Here is a 19,084-nt window from a genome sequence, read left to right on the forward strand (position 1 = left end):
TGGAGTTGTGAAATAAAAAATGAAATAAAAAAATAAAAATTACCATTTCAAATTGGAGAGTAGTTTCAAGTTGGAGTTTATAATTGTTTTAAAATAAAAAACAAAAATAAAGCAATAAAAAACTTTTGATTCAAATTGTGGATCCGGAGTAGTTTCTTTCTAACATTCTATATTCTATATATCTTCTATATATTATTAAAAGGAGAGAATAAATCCCTCTCCTTATGCCAAGTGGTAGCCTAGGAAAAAACCTTATGGAATAATTAGTTAATAACAAAGAAATTATCTATTGAAAATTAACAAAGAAATTAACAACCTAAATTAACTACTAAAACATGGGGGAGAGTTGGTTTAGGTTAGTTAATTTATTTATTTCATTTTTTAAAATCATTTTCTTTTTTATTTTTTGAAATAAAAATTATATCTATTCATTAAAATTCAAACAATATTTATTGAGAAAAATATAATAAAATTCAAAATAAAAAATAAATATTTTCTAGAGTAATAAAATGTATATCTTATATTATATTACAAAAAAATAGCAGACAAAAATATTAAACAAGTAATATGCTAATAATCTATCTATATATTATTAAAAGCCAAAGAAAAAGGCACCACATTAATACAAGTGGTAGCCTAGATAAAAGCCACATGATATAATTAGTTAATAACAAAAAAATTATTTATTAAAAATAAACAAAGAAATTAATTACTCAAATATCGGTGAGGGTTGGGTATATCGCATTGACAAATAAAATGACAATTAAAATTTGTTAAAGCAATACGGTCTAATAGTATCAAACAAGAATGATTATAATTTAATTTTTTCTTTTTTTATATGGACCGCACTTCCCGCTGGTACGACTACTAGTTAAAATGAATATACCCAGAAGCAGAGGCGGATCCAGGATTTGAGGCTTATGGGTTCCTACCGTAATTTCAGATTAATATGAAATAATAACTGGGTTCACAATCAGAATTTCTTAATATAAATACAGGGTCTACGCAAGAATTACTGGGTTCCCGGGAACCCGTAGTCCATGCACTAGGTCCGCCCCTGCCCAGAAGTGCTCCTAATGCTATAAATCTGTTTTTGCGTTAATCTCCTAATACACGGATATGAAAAATGTGTTAACTCACGAATCAATTAAATTAATCAAATTAAGTGTTTCCATTATCTGACACATTTAGAAAGCTAAAATTATTGTTACCGTGAATACGATGTTTGTTTAAATTTTATTGTATCGTATCGTTAAATCCATCGTTACGTAACAGCGAAAAGTGCCACTTTATGAAACGACAGATTTGGTGTGGTAGCGTCGTTACCTTGCTTTTTTCTCTTATCTTGTGCTTCCTTATTATTAAATAATTATATTTTATCCTTTACCCTACTCTTTTATATAATAATTCTACTTCATATTCTATTTTTTTTAGTAATATTGCAAGTTTATTCTTCATATTGTAAGTGCATGATATCATAACTTTCAGACAAACGATATAATCTGTCCAAATATTGTATTCATCAAACAATACAATACAATACAGTACAGTATAATACAATACATTATGAAACGACACATAACAACAATCCAAACAAGCTGTTAGAAAGCTAAAATTATTGTTTAAGCACTAGCAATTTTGGAAGCTTTAGACTGAGCACTCGAAAATGGTTGAGTAAAGATTAATCCTTAATGTTATTATTATAATCAACAACAATGCAGCTAATATGGAACCAAGTTTGAGCTTTTAACTTTAAATAGGTACCTTCAGTTCTAGCAAAATCAACATTAGAAAAACAGCAAAATCAATATTACAGAAATGAGAAAAACATTCTTCAATTTGCATTAAGCGCTCGTGCCAGACGCTTAACGTCAATTAACCTTATACCTCGTCGCAATGTACCTGAAATATCAATTAAACTTGAGCAACATAGAACGACAAGAAAAAAGACATGAAAAGTATGTAGTGAAAGGTTTGGAGGGTGGTTATCCGTATGGATGACCTAGGATCGAAACCTCCCTCAATGTTTACTGGGCTGAGCCTGTCGCACAGCTTTGCCAAGTGCAGTTTACTTCCCCTATGTGATTTGCAGGGCATTACATAGAAAAAGGTTTACCCAATGCGCACAAAGTGCTCACCCCAAGGGCAGAGGGCCAGAGGCTGTGCCAGAGGTTGCAGCAGCTGCGGGTTTCCCCTCTTACAAAAAAAATAAAATATAAAAAAATAACACTTACTCTCCGTAGAAATATTGTCATTTGACGTTAAACTGGTCCCAATTTCATGATTGTCGCTTGAAAGAGAATTCAATAGTCGAGCAAGATGTCTTATTTGATATAAAGGCAGAATATTTGGACCTCTCTGCACTTTATTCATCCTTTCTTCTGCTCCTGTTCAATCATAAAAACAAAGCTGAATTTTTTATGTAAAGTTAATATAACAGTTTTGCCACCCTAGACAACCTATGTCTAACAAAATCATTGGCCTTAATAACTAAGCAAAAATGGCACCAAATATGTAGCCTAGAAGTTAATGAAGTGGGTGAAAACTACAGAAAACAAAAATTGAAGTTTCAATAAAGAAAAAAATAATGTTAAGCTGTTTCTAAATATTACTATGTGATTTCTTCTTATCTGACTAAGCCTTGGTAGGCAGATTTAGTGGTACCAATATGGTGGGAGGTAACCAAAGGCGGATCCAGGATTTGAAGGTCAGAGTTGCACTTTTGGATTCAACCAAAATCTTCTTTATATAGTGTGCTCACTATATATATATACATAAAAGTTTTGCCAAACTTTATTTGTGCCAGTGGCCCTTCTCGGTGTATCATAGGTCCACCTCTGAAGATAACAGGTACCCCATAAAATAGTCGAGGTGCACCTATGTTGCGCGGACTCTCCAAAATATTGCTGCACCTGTGTCGGATCCTCCAAAAAATAACTACATTTGAAGGATCCGACACGCACCCGACTATATTTTTCGGAGAGTCCGAGCAACATAGGTGCACACAAGCTAGCCCAGATACCACTGTTATTAAAAAAAAAAAACTAACCAAATCAATACTTATACTATACATTACCTACCTTGGTGCAATATATAACTTGATGCAGCTGATTCTTCTTGTGATTTATATGATTCAGGATGAAATGTTGCCTCAGATGATTGAAGCCCAAGTCCTGAAACAGGAACAATTGCTTGATTTTCTTCTTCATTTGAGTTTCCACAACTAGTACTCTCATAATTTTGACAACTTGAAAATGAATTATTCAACACTCTTTGTCTTCTCAATTGATAGTTTCTTCTACGTCTAGCTAAATGTTTTTCCCTCTCCTCAAGACTCATTGTTTGCCTTCTCAATCTATCGCGAATTCGACGACGTTCTCTTTCTTTTTCTTTTTGTACATTTCGCCAATTCTTTACAACGTGCCACTCTTTAGTTTCAGATAACTCTCCAGTAGCCATTGAACCATGTATTGTTGAAGCTTTGCACCAGCCTGATTGCACTGCAACAGAAAAATTCATGCTTCAATCAGTTACAAAGAGACAGAAATGTTTAATGTTGGAATAAAATGAATCTGAATAAAGTATAGCCTGAATAAAATGAATCTGAATAGAGTATAGCCTTTGGCTAAGTGATCAAATCCAGTATGTGATGTGTAGGGTTAGGCGCACGTCATGAGTTCAAACTTTGCCGCAGATAAAAGACGGTAATTACAGCAGGGACCAGTGTTATGAAAGGCGAAAAGTGTAAAAAAGCTCTAGGGTCTGTTGGGGCTTTAAATATAAAGCGTGGGCTTTAATGAAGAAAGGCGCAAACAGAGAAAAACTACGAATATACATGTGTAGTCCAAGACTAATATCTATAAGCATGAATACCAAATATATGGATAAAAAAATTGAAGAAAATTTACAATAAAGTGAAATATCAATTGTTTAGTATCGCCTCTTCAGAATTACGCTTGTTGGCAAGGAAAAGTATGTTGTAGAGCCTTGATAACAACACTGAAGCGCCCGCTAAGAGACGCGAAGCGTTCAATATATTTTGAGCATGGCTTCAGGGCTTAAGCGTGCCTTTGATAACACTGACAGGGACAAAGTGCACCTCTGTATCGATTCAATTACTCTTTTTATCTAGTCGATGGAACCAATGAACCACAAAATACCAAAAATATTGACATGTAACTAATTTATTAAGAGGATTAGGTGAAATATGAATGTACTGGTAAGAGCTATATAATGTCTAATATCATTGAAATGTAAAAAGAAATAGTACAAATTATATGTAGCTTGTAGCAGGCTATGATTTTCTTTACTGTAATAATAATATTCAATAAGCTCCCAATAAAATAGACTCTACATACATATGATGCAAATGTCAATATCCGACACCGGATGGAAAACCAAAAAAAAAAAATTACCTTAACTCAATATCCCACGTCCTTAATCATCCATAACACACAAATCTGCATCCATAGATAAACACAGAAAAAAAGACTTTAATTTCTGAATAATCACGAAAAATCCAGGGGGGAAATGATCTTTTTTGAAAAAGCTCACAATAAATAAATAAAAATTAATTCTTGATAGGGACTGAAAGACCTACCTGTGTTAATGGTGACTGAAGAGAGGGATTTGTAATTTCAGATTTAAGAATAGATAGAAAAGAAAGCTGAGCTGGTTTTTTTGTCCTTAATAGAAAAAAATACAAACAAAATCTTTTAAACGCCATTTTTGGTTATTGGTTAAAGGTTTATAAACTTAACAAATTAGAATTTGCCACCTTTACACAAAGGGAACAAAAAGATCTGTTTTTATGCGAAATTTGGGGATGTAGATCCATTTGGCTTGCTTTTTACATTTGTAACTAACTGACTATTAATCAATTACTCAGTCCTCATCTAAATTTTGTATTTAGTAAAATCTACTATACATATATTGCTAATATTGCCTCCCAAAAAATTTCCTTATTTTTCTCAAAATTGATCTCTTTCCCTTTTTTGCTATTTTCATGGGGAGAAAGTAGATATTATTTGTGAAATATAAGTGGGAATGCCTCCTCCAATTAAATTTTATTGTGTGACTAATATGGTGTAATAAAATAACAATTAGAAACAACGCAAGACATGAAATGTAGATTATATCAAATGAGAGATTTATTTATGTTTTTTTGATAATGGTGGTGTCCGGAAGGGGAGCCTTCGCGTAACTGGTAAGTTGCTGCCATGTGACCAGGAGGTCACGGATTCGAGCCGTGAAAACAGATTCTTGCAAAAATGCAGGATATGCCAGCGTACAATAGACCCTTGTGGTCCGGCCTTCCTCGGACCCCCGCGCATAGCGGGAGCTTAGTGCACTGAGATGCCCGATAATAATGGTGTCCAAAGGAATTTGCGTGTAGAGCAAATATACATTTTCAGCCCAAGGTGGCACTCAATCTACAGCATTTAAAGAGATGTACAACTAAAGAATAGCATGCAAACATAAAGGGAAACAAAAAAACAAGAAACCTAGTACTCAATTAGAAGAGGCTGAAACTGGATTTCATTTATACAAACATTAGCAGATAGAGCTCAAGATCTAGTTGAGAAAAACCAATAAACTTGGAGAAAAATGACAAAAACCAGATGTTGAGACATGGAATCTATTTCAGACTCGCGATATTCCTCCCTGTGCTGGCATGTAAAAACCTAAGATTTCATACTCCGAGCTTTGTATATGAGACGAAAAGGGTTAAAAATACACTCTTCTAGTCTTCAACAAGATAAACGTCGAGATCATATGGCAAAAATGTACAGATGTTTGACAATAGTAGGCAACAAGTTGTCATCTCCAGGCAGAAGAAGTTGCTAAAGCTCTATTTTTCCATCCAAGATAGAGTGCCCCTTCGCTTTCTGCAAACCTGTAATTTGGGCTGTACTCCTTCAACACGCCGTTGATGGTCTCGCCAACTGATGGACTCAATGGACATGGAGTAAATCCGGCCATCATAAGTCTCAACCTCCACTTTCCAAAAAGTTCGTGCCTTTCCACTCTGTCGGCCCCCTCACATGCTATTATGTTGACAACGTCCCGTGCCACACAATGCTCCTCTGCACTGATCCGCTGCTTGTCATCCCTAGGGCGAGCTGCATCAATTGACTCGAACATTGCTGTATAGTAATCAAGAGTTTCACGGAACCTTGGAAGGAAAGGGGCGGTGTTCGTGTTCGATTCTTGTTCAACTAAGGTCACAATTTTGGGAGACAAACTCTTAACTAGTCTTAATAGGCGGTCTCGATGGTTGATCGTGCTTACGCTCTCGTCCGGCATGTGGTGCAGCATGTAAGGGAAGTTTACTGCCAGCGCTTCTCCATGCCTAACATGAAGATTCTCTAGTTGGACCTCACAGCCTGATAGTGCAGCACCGCGGAATTCAAAAGGTACTCCGCATGACTTGGCAACTTCTGCTAGCCTTTCACCTACTAGCTGAAGTCCTCCACCTCGTGCATGAGCTGATTGGGAATCATCAACACCTGTAATGCGGAGAAATGGGGGTCCACCAGGCCGACGAGCAAGATCGTGGAGGAGGAACATCCACTGACTTCCCTGTGCAATCTGAAAATCAATGATATGGACTCTGTTCTCATTCGTCATGGCTTCCCTGATGACGACATTTGCAGACATATAAGCAAATTTGTAGTATGGGCACATGTTATAGATGACTTGCATATAAGATAATAACTCCGAGCTAGTCGGCTCTTTGCACTTCAATTTTTTGTATATGATGCTTCCTGACGATAGTAGTCGTGCTCTAAGCCCTTCCAACACGTATGCACTCAATCGTTCCATAGGTTCCCCAAAGACTGACACCCTTTGCTCTAAAATATTCATAAGAACTTCAGCAGTTGAGATATCAGCATCTGACACTGCTTCAGCACAGGCATCGAGCAACTCTTTCAGGTTCAAGCTGGGGGCCATGTCCAACACTCGGTTCCACCTTGTCAAGGAAGAAGGTTTCGAGACCACATCATTGAAGGAGCAACTGCAGCTGTCGTCAGTATCAGATTCAGGCCCCAGTAATTTATTCTCCAGCTCCCGAAGCACATGTTTCAGGTCACCATCATCAACTCCTGAACACCCACTGAAAGGTGAACCACAAGTGTTGTTATCAGAGGAATGATGCAGATCAGACATGTATGACTGTGAACATTGCGGAGATAACGGACTCCTGTTGGAAGAGACACTTAAGGCAGGAGGTGAATCGTATACAACATAGTCAGTAGCAGGCAATGAATCCAGAGTGAAGAAATGTTCATTCTGAGTCTGAAAAGCAAACTGTGTCACTGAGCTAGTATTATAGCAATTGTTGTTCTTGAAATGGTAAGGGGCGTAATATTGCTGACCTTGCTGCACTGGCTGATTGTATAATCCATGGACGCCGCCAGACATTTGAGGTCGTTGGGATGCTTGCATCTGGAATATCAAAATGACTAAGAAGATGAAGAGTGATTTCAAACAACCGTTTTGGAGGAAAGCTATCTTAGTGAAGATAAGACATCCAGATTAGCAAATCTCTCTCAACTACAAGTAGTCACAATATCTCAAGGAGTAGCGCTTCTTTCAGCAGCGAATGACAATGTTAAATCTGAAGAACTCGAGAAAGATTTGCTACTCCGTGATGTGTCAGCAAAACCTATATAACAAACAGAACCTGCCAAGAATGGGAAGCATGATCAGTCAAAGCACATACTAATTAATAATGATGCTCTTAAGCTAAGAGAACAATTAGAAAGGAATATGCCGAGAAAGTATAAATGAATGCACATCTACTTATGAAAAAAGCAAAAAAAGAGCAAAAGCAAAATACGAAGACGCTCATGAAAATGGGCAAGACACAAACTATTACCATCCATCTTGGAAATCATTCTCCGGATAATAACATCCAAGGGTTTCTAAACTTGATACTTATTTTCTACAATCCCGGAATCGCTGAGGATTCATCTCTAATAACATTCCTTTCTCTTCACCAAGACATAATTTCCATATATAGCAATAAACTACATTAGTTAAGAAAAAAGTTAACAATCCCGGAATCGCAGAGGGTTCATCTCTAATAACATTCTCTTCTCTTCACCAAGACATAATTTCCATATATAACAATAAACTACATTAGTTAAGAAAAAGTTTAACCAACCCAATCTCTACGAAAAACAGGAAAAGCAAGTACATCCTTAACGGCCTCTATTCCTGACGTGAACGGCCGCTTTCTTGGAACTAATTCATAGGCCTTCTTAGAATTAGAACCCGTTGAGGGGGGCCTCGGCCCGGGAACGGGAGAGTGGCCAAGTGGTCAAAGGCGGCAGACTGTAAATCTTTTGAAGTTTTTCTACGTAGGTTCGAATCCTCCCACTCCCACTTGTTTGTTGTAGATTTCAGAGAAGAGAAAAGAGGCATTCGTCAGCGTAGGAAGGCCAACCAAGCGAAACTCTTTCTTTTTCCTCATTTCTCTTGAACTAGGAAAGTTCGATTCATTCGACAGCCACACAGAGAAACTAGACAACAACAACAACGACAACGACCCAGTGAAATCCCACTAGTGGGGTCTGGAGAGAAACTAGACATATTAGGCAGAAAAAAGAGAACACTAAAAAGAGGCCCTACATCAGAGAAGTTAGGTTTGCAGCTTGTAATTAAGGAAAGAAAAAAGTGAAAATTAAATATAACTAACTCACATCTAGAAAACAAATAGAAAAATAGCAAATGAACTAGGAGTTAATCAATCTTTAACTTTCAAATGAGTCATAAAAATATTAATTGCAGTAGCAAGTTTACCATAGAGTCAGAAGCATATCAAGAAAAGCAAATACCTCTCAATTACAATCAACTAATCAGCCTTTATTAGCTTATTTAGAGAAAAGGTAATAGAAAAAGAAAGCCCCCTTTTTTTGGTGTACAAATCAAATGCCAAACATCAAGTTTCCTTTTTTATTCACTGGATACTTCAACTCAAGAGATAAATATGAAATCCATGATAAAACTGTAATCATGGAAAGCTAGCTTGAACATTAGAAAAAGGCAGCCCGGTGCATCAAGTTACCGCTATGCGCGGGGTTCGAAAAAGGCCGGACCACAAAGGTCTATTGTACGCAGTCTTATCCTACATCTCTGCAAGAGGCGTTACATGGCACCAACTTTACTAATTACTCCAAGGCAGCAACTTCACCGGTCATATTAGAACAAATTAATTCTGTACCCCCACTCCCCATCCCCCCAAAAAAAAAAGAACAACCCCAATTAAATGGAAAAATAAATAGGCAATTAAAAGAAGATGAAAAAAGACTTGAAACAGAACTAACAGAAGGAATGAACACCACAGAGACCTAAAAAACCAAAACTCTGATAAACTAGAAAACAAAGGAATAGACCTAAAAAACTTCAAAGATTACCCCTTCTCTCACTCCATGAATGAATTGAACATAAAAATCAAAACTTTATGCAAAAATAGAAAAATCAACTCCCCACCCCCCACCCCCCCACCCCAAACCACCACCATAAAAAAGGAAAAAAAGAGAAGGGAATTGCCAATAATCTCTTACCAACAACATAAAAATCAAAACTTAATACAAAACAAATTAAAAAAAATCACTACTTATACACCCCCATCACCTCAAAAAAAAAGGAAAGAAAGAAAAAAGAGAATTGCATATAAACTGCTAACATATAACAGAATAATTCATATTTAGATGTTTTCAAGATCAACACAAAACCTTAAACCATGAATTAAACAAAGTCAAGACTTAAACACAAAATAAGGAACAACTTAAGACAAACAAAAACTCCATACCAAATAAAAGAAAAAAAAATTAAAAGATGGTATTACAAACCTTGAAAATTCAGAGGATGTATTTATTTATGTGATTTTTGTTCAAAAGGGAGAAAGAAAGAGCCTGATGTCTTTTGCTGATTGATGAAACTAAGAATGGAGTGTTAGGTACTACTCTTTTGTTTGTTTATATAGTCAAAAGAGTTGAAAATAGAAAAATAAAAATACCCTCATTTTTTAGAATAATTACTTCAAGTGCCACTTTCCACAAATACATTTAAAACTACAAATTTACTGCCACCACGTGATCTGTCTCTATTTGATTATCGTACATTTTTTTCTGTTTGTTTAAGAAGAATATTCTCTCCGCGTAGAATTACATAAAGTGAGTGATGACACCTCAAAGTGAGTGTTAATTCCTCCCTTTTTCCTCATCTTTTAGATATTTTTTACTCTCGGGTCCACAATAAGTCATCAATTTGTCTTTGGCATATTCATTAAGCAAATATTAAATTCTAGACAAAAATAGTTAGTGGCGTTTGGACATAAGAATTGTAAAAGTCCAAAAAAAAAAGTGAAAAGATTTTTCTAATGAAAATGGTATTTGAAAATTATAGTTGCATTTGGACATGAATATAATTTTGGGTTTGAAATTTTGTGAGTGATCTGAGTGAAAATCTTGAAAAATAGCTTTTTGGAGTTTTTCAATTTTTGAAAAATTCCAAAATGCATCTTCAAGTGAAAATTTGAAATTTTATGAACAAACGTTAATTTTGAAAAAAATAGAAATTTTTCGAAAAAAAAGAAAAAAATTCTTATGTCCAAACAGGCTCTTACTATGACTAAACTACCTAAATTAAATATTGCAGCATAATTTAATATGAGGAATAAAAGACTTTTTAAGGATACATAAGAGTAATTTTGAAAAAATAAATAGAATTTTTTCTTGATTAACTAAATTGACACTTATTTTGGACCAAATTAAAAAGGCAAATTGGTCACTTATTGTGGACTGGAGGGAGTACCTTGCACAGTACTCCCTCCGTCTTCGTATCATATTATTAGAGGTGTACATGAACCGGGTTGGTATGGTTTTTATCAAAACCAAACCAAACCAACTATATCGGTTTGGATTGGTTCGGTTTTGTCGGATTTTTCGGGTTTTTTGAATTTTTTGTAACTTAAATATTATTTCAATCTTACTTTGTTAAATTTTTTATAATTAAATATATGTAGTAAAAATATAAGAAATTGACAAAATATTATCTATTAAAATATTTTTATGGGAGAATTTTCTTAGTAACACATAATAATTATTTTTTTAGTCGTCTAACTATAATTTTTCGTTGATGTACACTTTCAAGGTTAACCGAATTTAGTAAATAAACATAAAAATCAATATGATACCTAAATAATAATAATCACTTCACATTCGAAAAAGATATAAGAATTTTATAGATCTTAACATATGATATAAATATGGAAGAACAAAGAGATTGACGCATTTTAGTAACACTTGACGAGAAAGATCATACAACCCATTATTTAAGGTTAATAAATATGGAGTACTTCATATACTATTAAATATTATATCCCGCAAGAGAATCCCAACTATTTCTAGTCATTTTTAAAAAAAGTTCTACATAAAATCTTAAAAGTATATATAAAAATTATATATTTATGTCGATTTGGTTCGAGATTTTTTTACTCAATACCAAACCAAACCTAGTCGGGTTTTTCTAATCGGTTTGGTTTGACTTTTCGGTGTAGTTTGGTTTTCCGATTCGGTTTGTATACCCCTACATATTATCAGTCGTCGTTACTAAAAATAATTATCAAATTATTTATCATTTTAGAAGTTCAAGACAAAATTAATTAATTATTTCCTTTTTTATCCTTAGTAATAGATTTTCTTGAAGACTACAAATACCTCAATTATGAGTAAGTATTAAGTGAAGAGATTATATCTTAAGACATAAATAAAGGTAAAATAGTAAAAAATATTTCTATTTAATATATTTCTTAAGGGGCGTGTAAAATAAAAATACTGACTGATAATTTAAGACAGAGGAAGTAGTAAATATCAATAATATTTTTTTTCTTTATCTTCTAATTCAAAATTTATTGGCTAGACTAATAATTCGATGTCACGTGTATGGTTCATTTAAGGAGAAAACATCTTACCGAAAGTTCATCTATATCCGAAACTCTAATCCAAATTTTTTAATTAAGTATAGAGGGATCTAATCCGTCCAACATTTTGATCATAGTATTCAGTTGGAATACTTACGGACTAGAAAAAGTGTGAAAGAAAAGTTTTAGTGTATATCTAAGATTGATGTATAGTTCATTGAATCTTCCCTACGTCACTTGGAAAAATTAATGCGCAAAATTATATGTCATGAAGATATATTCATTCATTGTAAAAATTGTACGGGGCGTCCTATTTGGTCGCTCTCATTTAATGTATATTTATTTTTTAAAAAGTTTTAACTTGTACCCACTTTTTAAACAAATTATTCTTCTTCTTCTTCTTCTTCTTCTTGTTCTTCTTCTTCTTCTGTTGGTGCTGCTATGAAACTTCAGTTCATGGGAGGATTGCCATAAGTATGTTTATCAGATTATTTAAAAATATATTATAAATAATTTTGTAAGTTAGTAGACAATAATTTGTGAATAATTCCACGTAATTCTGTTCTTTTCACGTTTATTGTTTTTAAATTTTATGATTTAGATATTGTTGGCAATCTGATTATTTTATAGTAGTAATACACTATGAAAGAATAAGGTGATTATTTATTTAATATGTTAGAAAGCTTTTTCAAAAACTTCAGCTTATATAGTGCTGAAGTTTTTACAAATAAACTAAATAACTTCAGCATCTTCTGCTGAAGTTTTTGAAAAAGCTTTATGACAAAACTAATGAATCCAAGACAAAAAATTTCAGCTTATTTAGTGCTGAAGTTTTTACAAATGAACTAAATAACTTGAGCATCTTCTGCTGAAGTTTTTGAAAAAGCTTATCCAGGACAAAAAACTTCAGTTTATTTAGTGCTGAAGTTTTTATAAATGTACTAAATAACTTCAGCATCTTCTGCTGAAATTTTTGAAAAAGCTTAATGACAAAACTAATGAATCCAAGACAAAAACACTCCAGCTTATTTAGTGCAATTCCAAACAAAAACTTTAGCAAATAGAGAACAAAACTTCAGCTACTATCCTTAAGTTCAGCAATTACACACAAAAGCTTCAGCACACTTGCTACTTTAGGCCCGTCGACTAGAATGCTGAAGTTTTGCGTGATTGCCTTTGCTACTTCAGCCTCGTATGCTGAAGCGAAAAAGTGGGCACGCTTGCAATATTTTTTTGCAAAGCGGTCACAAGTTAAAACGTGACCCAAAAAGCGGGTATAGATGCAAATGCCCCCATTATACAATTAGTGGAATATTTTGGGGATATTATCACTTTTAGCCCGCACCAAAAACTACTTACATTTGATAGCCGAAAAAATGTATAAAATATATATAATTTTTATATATAACATACAGAATGTATATATATACAAAATATATTACATTTTTTCGGGGCTATATAGTATCATTTTTCCTATGTTTGTTGTCTTTTTCTTCATCAAATATATTTAACAATAATATTAATCTGGGTGATTAAACTAAAACAAATGCGAAATTGTGAAGTATAGGAAACTGGAAATGAAAACAAGAATTAAATTGAATGTTTAAAAATATTATGTGGTACATTACATCTAGGTGAGATTTACAAAAGGGATTTTTATATTCCTATGTCATATCGTAAATTATATTGCCCTCCATACTTAACTTTTAATATAATTATCTTTTATATACCTAACATTTATGTACATTTTAGGGGTTAATGGTATTAATTAGTCTCCTAATTTAACTCTACTGTATATTCTCACTCCCCCAAGTTTCTCTCTCCAAATCTTACCCCTCACCCACGTATCAAATCAGACCCCACGATTTCCTCTTCAATCACCCACTATTTCCTCTTCTAAACCAGCGAAAATCTGTAATCCCTCCACCATTGACAATCATTAAAAAGCTTTGAAACTTTGGATTTGAATTTGGGTTTTCAAAAGACATTGTTTGTTTGGATTGGATGTTGTTGCAAAGAATTGATAATTCTCTCTACGTCTCTCTCTATCTCTCAACCCTAAATTTTAGTAATATAAAGCAAAGGAAAAGAGAGCAGCAATTCCACCATTGACATCCATTAAAAAGCTTTGAAGCTTTGAATTCGAATGGATTTTCAAAAATCATTATTTGTTTGGATTGGGTGTTGTTACAAACAATTGGGAATATGATTTGGAGTTTATATCTCAATTTTAAGGGGTTTTGGTGAAGATTAGACTTGATTTTGGCTGATTTTCAGATGGAACAACATTGTATAAAAATTGTATTTAAGTGATATTATATTGTAGTTGTATATAACTGAGTAGAAATAATGTACGAAAATTGTAGATAAGTTGTACAATATATAATTAGTTGTATGAAATTTATTTTTACTATGTATAAATCAGATACAAAATATACAAAAGACATATTGTATAAAATTTGTATTTAAGTTGTATGTTATTGCAGTTGTATTTAATTGGGTAGAAATAATATGTGAAAGTTGTAGATAAAGTTGTATAATATATAATTAGTGGTATGAAATTTACTTTACTATGTATAAATCAGATACAAAATATACAAAAGACATATTGTATAAAATTTGTATAAAAATTGTGTTTATGTTGTATGATATTGTAGTTGTATATAACTGTGTATAAATAATATATATAAGTTGTAGATAAGTTGTAGATAATTTAATTTCTTATCTCCAGCTAGATATTAGTCATCCTCAGCAAGTCTTGGTTTGGCAGAGTTATTTTGGAAGTTCAATTTGTTGTAAACACCAAGAGCAACCCTAATTATCTTCCACAATCTTCGTTTTCTTGTTTTTCCTTCCCCCAATCTGAAACTTTTTGGGGGAGAAAAATGGAAGACCATGTTTTCCTAAAAAAATTGAAAATAAAAATGTCCATGTTTGATCACGGACCAAACTTTTGATTCTTTCTATGTTTCACCGCATCATCACGCTATTTATTCCTAAAAATAAACTCTCCTCCTGCTGAAAAGGTGTGACGACCCGGCCCGTCGTCACGTGAGTTATCGCCCCGTTTCCCCCATTTTCTGTTTCCTAATGTTTTATTTTACGAGTCCTGGGTGAATGAGTTGAATTGGATTGGTTTTAGATGGAAATGAGACACTTAGTCTCTTAAAGGAAGGCTTGTTTTGGAAAAGTCAACCGGATGTTGACTATTGAGTTAGAGGGTTCATATGTGATTTCCGGTGATTCGGTTAGCTTCGGGGGATGATTTATGACTTAGGAGTGTGATCGGAATTGATTTTGGAGGTCCGATGTAGAGTTAGGCTTGAATTGGCGAAGTTAGTATTTTGGCGAATTCCGGTTGATAGGTGAGATTTTGATCCGAGGGTCGGAATGGCATTCCGAGAGTTGCTGTAGCTCCGTTAGGTGATTTTTGATGTGTGTGCAAAATTTCAGATCATTCGGAGGTGTTTTGGTCGGGTTTTTGATCAAATGCGTAATTCGGAAGTTTTAGAAGAACTTAGGCTTGAATCCGATGTAATTTGATGGTTTTGGTGTTATTTGTGGTGTTTTGATGATTGGAGCAGGTTTGAATGATATTTTAGGATGGGTTGGCACTTTTGGTTGAGGCCCCGGGGGCCTCGGGGTGATTTCGGATGGCTATCGGGATGAAATTTGGAGTTGGGAGATTGATGTATATATCTGGTATCTGGTATTTCCGCATCTGCGGAAAAGGAACCGCAGATGCGGTTGCGCAGGTGCGGAAGAAGGATCGCAAGTGCGGCCATTGGCCTGGAAGGAAGAAAACGCAGATGCGGAAGGGAAGCCGCATTTGCGAGGCCGCAGATGCGGTAGATTTGTCGCAGGTGCGAAAAGGGTAAGGCCAGGTGTTTCCGCATAAGCGGACATGTATCCGCAGAAGCGGGGTCCGCAAATGCGGACATGTGACCGCAGAAGCGGTCGTGGTTTTTAAATGAGGATCCGCAGAAGCGAAAATTTAACCGCAGAAGCGGTAGTCGCAAATGCGGTAATGGGACCGCAGATGCGAAAATCACTGTTATCAGAAGGGGTTTTAAAGCTCATTTTATTCCGCGAGCTTAAGTCCATTTCCACCATTTTTAAGCAACCTTGAGAGCTCTTGGACGGAATTTGAAGGGGATTTCGACTAGGTGTGATTGGAGGTGAGTTTCTTGACCTAAATACATGAATTAATGGTAGAATTTACACTGACATTGTAGAAAATCATCAAAAGAGGGTAAAGCTAGGGCTTGGGAATTTGGTATTTCAAAGTGGGATTTGAGGGGTCAAATGGACTCCGATTTTGGTAAATTTGATATGTATGGACTCGTGGCGAGACAAGGAATCCGGTGATGGTAATTTTCTGATTTTTTGAGAAGTGGGCCCGAGTTTTGCAAATTTCGTGATTTTCGATATTTTTCGAGTCTTTTCGATTGGGTTATGTTCCCTTAGCCTTTTGTAACGTATTCGTTGTGGTTTTGATCAGATTCGACGCGCGAGGAGGTCGATTTGCGAAGCAAGGGCATAGCGAGCTAGGATTTTGGCTGGCTTGAGGTGAGTAATGATTATAAATGATGTTCTGAGGGTTTGAAACCCCGGATTTGCACAACGTAGTGCTATGTTGAGGTGAGACACACGCTGCATGATGAGCGTGGGGTCCATCACTGCTGGGGATTCGGACTTGGTCAGTCCCGATTGATGATTCTACTGTACGTTTGACTGAGCCTTAGTTGATTTCATTATAGTCTGGGCTAGTTGCCATGTTTGGGGCCTTGTGCCGACTTGTAGAACCCTTAGGGGGCAACTGTACATGATTGACCTCACTTTACTTGTTAAAATCATACCCTCAGTCGTGTCCTTAACTGTTAATATAATAGGAACCGGCCTTAGAAATTGAAGAATCAAAATGAGAAGAAATTGTGGGTTGGAGTCCCTATCTTATCTTAGTATGCCCCAAGAGGCTAAGTTTATATTTACTGAGAGGGGTTGAGAACCCTGTAGTGAGGATATTGGATATGTTATGGATCGGGTTGCACGCCGCAGCAGTATATTATTGGATCGGGCTGCACGCCGCAGCAGTATATTTATATGGATCGGACTGTGCCTGCCGCAGTAGTATAGCGTTTGGGTTGTAGGAGCCCCTCCGGAGTCTGCACACACCCAGTGAGCGCAGTCGACTATTATTATTGGATCGGGCTGCACACCGCAGCAGTATATAAATATATGGATCGGGCTGCATGCCGCAGCAGTATACTATATGGATCGGGCTGCACGCCGCAGCAGTATAATTATGATTTTCGGTCATTGTGAGAAATAGATGAGTTGAGTACTGGCTTAAAGAATTTTTACGTGACTTCTTCATTTAGTTACGGTTTAAATGTTCTTACTGCTTTGATATTGAACTGCTTAGTGCTTTTACGAGATTTCTTTCCGTCAGTCTTTATTTATTTTTATTACTCACTGAGTCGGAGTACTCACATTACTCCCTGCACCATGTGTGAAGATACAGGTATTCCGGAGGCGTAGATTGAGCTATCTCTGCTATTCAGATCTCACCGGAGCCATCGAGGTAGCTGCATGGCGTCCGCAGACCCGATTTCTCCCTCTATCCTCTTTATTTCCAATATTTTAGATTATCTTTGTTTAGGCAGTTTCTCAGACTTGTATTAGAGGCTCGTGACACCAGATCGGTGGGATTTGTAGTGATATTTCTTGATTTTCGCACATTGTATCCACTGTTTCAGACTTATATTTCTGCTAAATTGGTATTTAAACTCTGTTAATTGGTAAAGAACCCTATATGAGGGATTGAGAGTGTTGTATTGGTCGGGCTTGCCTAGCATTGTGTTGGGCGCCATCACGATCGGGGTTGGGGTCGTGACAAGTTGGTATCAAAGCCTAGGTTACTAGGTCTCGCGAGTCATGAGCCGGTTTAGTAGAGTCTCGCGGAGCGGTACGGAGACGCCTGTATTTCTCCTCGAGAGGTTGCAGAACCTTTAGGAAAATTCCACATTCTTGAAATTCTTGTCGTGCGAACTTGTTGATCCGAATACTAAACTTCTCTTTATTCTATTCTCTCACAGATGGTGAGGACACGAGCTACTGGACGTGACGGAAGACCACCAGTACCTCCTACCGAGGCCACCAGAGGCCGTGGACGCGGTCGTGGTCGTGGCCGAGGCAGAGCAGCGAGGGCAGCATCTATTGATCCACTAGCTGCCCCAGTTCCGGATCAGGCTCCAGCAGTACAAGCTCAGGCACCGGCTGTGCCCATAGTGATTCCTGGCCTTCAAGCGACATTAGCTCAGATCTTGATAGTGTGCACGGGCCTTGCTCAGGTGGTTTCAGCCACCACAGCAGCAGCAGCTACTTCACAGGCCGGGGGAGGCAATCAGACCCCCGTTGCTCGGACACCTGAGCAGGTAGTGCAGGGATTACAGACTCCAGAGGCACCCCCAGCTCAGCCAGTGAGACCAGTACAGGAGTTCAGGTTTCTAGTTATGCCCGAGGACGAGCAGCGTCCCCTCGAGAGGTTTGGTAGGCTCCAGCCTCCGACATTCGGTGGAGTTGAGGGCGAGGATGCCCAGGATTTTCTCGACAGATGTCAGCGGATACTCTGTACAGCGGGGATTCTTGAGTCCAGCGGTGTGGCTTTCACTACTTTTCAGTTCACTGGAGCTGCCTTCACTTGGTGGGAGGCGTATGAGCGGCGTAGGTCGGTTGGTGCAGCACCTTTGACTTGGCAGGAGTTCTCCACTCTCTTCTTGGAGAAGTATGTACCGCAGTCTCGCAGTGAGGAGCTGCGCAGACAGTTTGAGGGGCTACGACAGGGAGATGTGACAGTGTCCCAGTATGAGATGAGATTTTCTGAGTTGTCTCGACATGCAGTTTGGTTGGTTCCAACGGATCGTGAGCGTATCCGGAGGTTTGTTGATGGTCTCACTTATCCTCTTCGTGTTCTTATGACTAGGGAGCGAGTGCTGGGTGCCACATTCGAGGAGGTGGTTGATATAGCCCGAGAGATTGAGACAGTTCGCCGTCAGGATCGAGATGAGAGGGAGGCCAAGAGGCCTCGAGGTTCTGGTAGTTACAGTGGTGCTCCTTCGAGGGGCCAGTTCCAGCAGGGTCAGGGTCGTT

General features: G+C 36.6%; 2 protein-coding genes across 4 annotated transcripts; both read right to left on the reverse strand.

Moving 5' to 3' along the window:
* Positions 1–1,601: 1,601 nt before the first annotated feature.
* Positions 1,602–4,699, reverse strand: LOC109212561. Its single transcript, XM_019376209.1, has 5 exons — positions 4,601–4,699; positions 4,416–4,460; positions 3,081–3,500; positions 2,235–2,387; positions 1,602–1,902 (listed from the first exon to the last, which is right to left on the reverse strand). Exons 3-5 carry the CDS (start codon positions 3,457–3,459, stop codon positions 1,835–1,837), a joined length of 600 nt encoding a protein of 199 aa, XP_019231754.1. The 5' UTR covers positions 3,460–3,500; positions 4,416–4,460; positions 4,601–4,699; the 3' UTR covers positions 1,602–1,834.
* Positions 4,700–5,492: 793 nt separating this feature from the next.
* LOC109212563 (scarecrow-like protein 13) lies at positions 5,493–9,956 on the reverse strand. Of its 3 annotated transcripts, XM_019376215.1 has the most exons (3): positions 9,861–9,956; positions 7,380–7,687; positions 5,493–7,299 (listed from the first exon to the last, which is right to left on the reverse strand). In XM_019376215.1, the coding sequence occupies exons 2-3, from the start codon at positions 7,407–7,409 to the stop codon at positions 5,821–5,823; spliced, it is 1,509 nt and encodes a 502-aa protein (XP_019231760.1). In that variant the 5' UTR covers positions 7,410–7,687; positions 9,861–9,956; the 3' UTR covers positions 5,493–5,820. The 3 variants fall into 3 exon arrangements, with proteins under 3 accessions (XP_019231760.1, XP_019231758.1, XP_019231759.1); XM_019376213.1 differs by having other exon boundaries at positions 5,493–7,687; XM_019376214.1 differs by lacking the exon at positions 9,861–9,956 and adding an exon at positions 7,883–9,238 and having other exon boundaries at positions 5,493–7,687.
* Positions 9,957–19,084: the final 9,128 nt, after the last annotated feature.

Source organism: Nicotiana attenuata, unplaced genomic scaffold, assembly GCF_001879085.1.
Source record: "Nicotiana attenuata strain UT unplaced genomic scaffold, NIATTr2, whole genome shotgun sequence".
Taxonomy (NCBI): Eukaryota; Viridiplantae; Streptophyta; class Magnoliopsida; order Solanales; family Solanaceae; genus Nicotiana; species Nicotiana attenuata.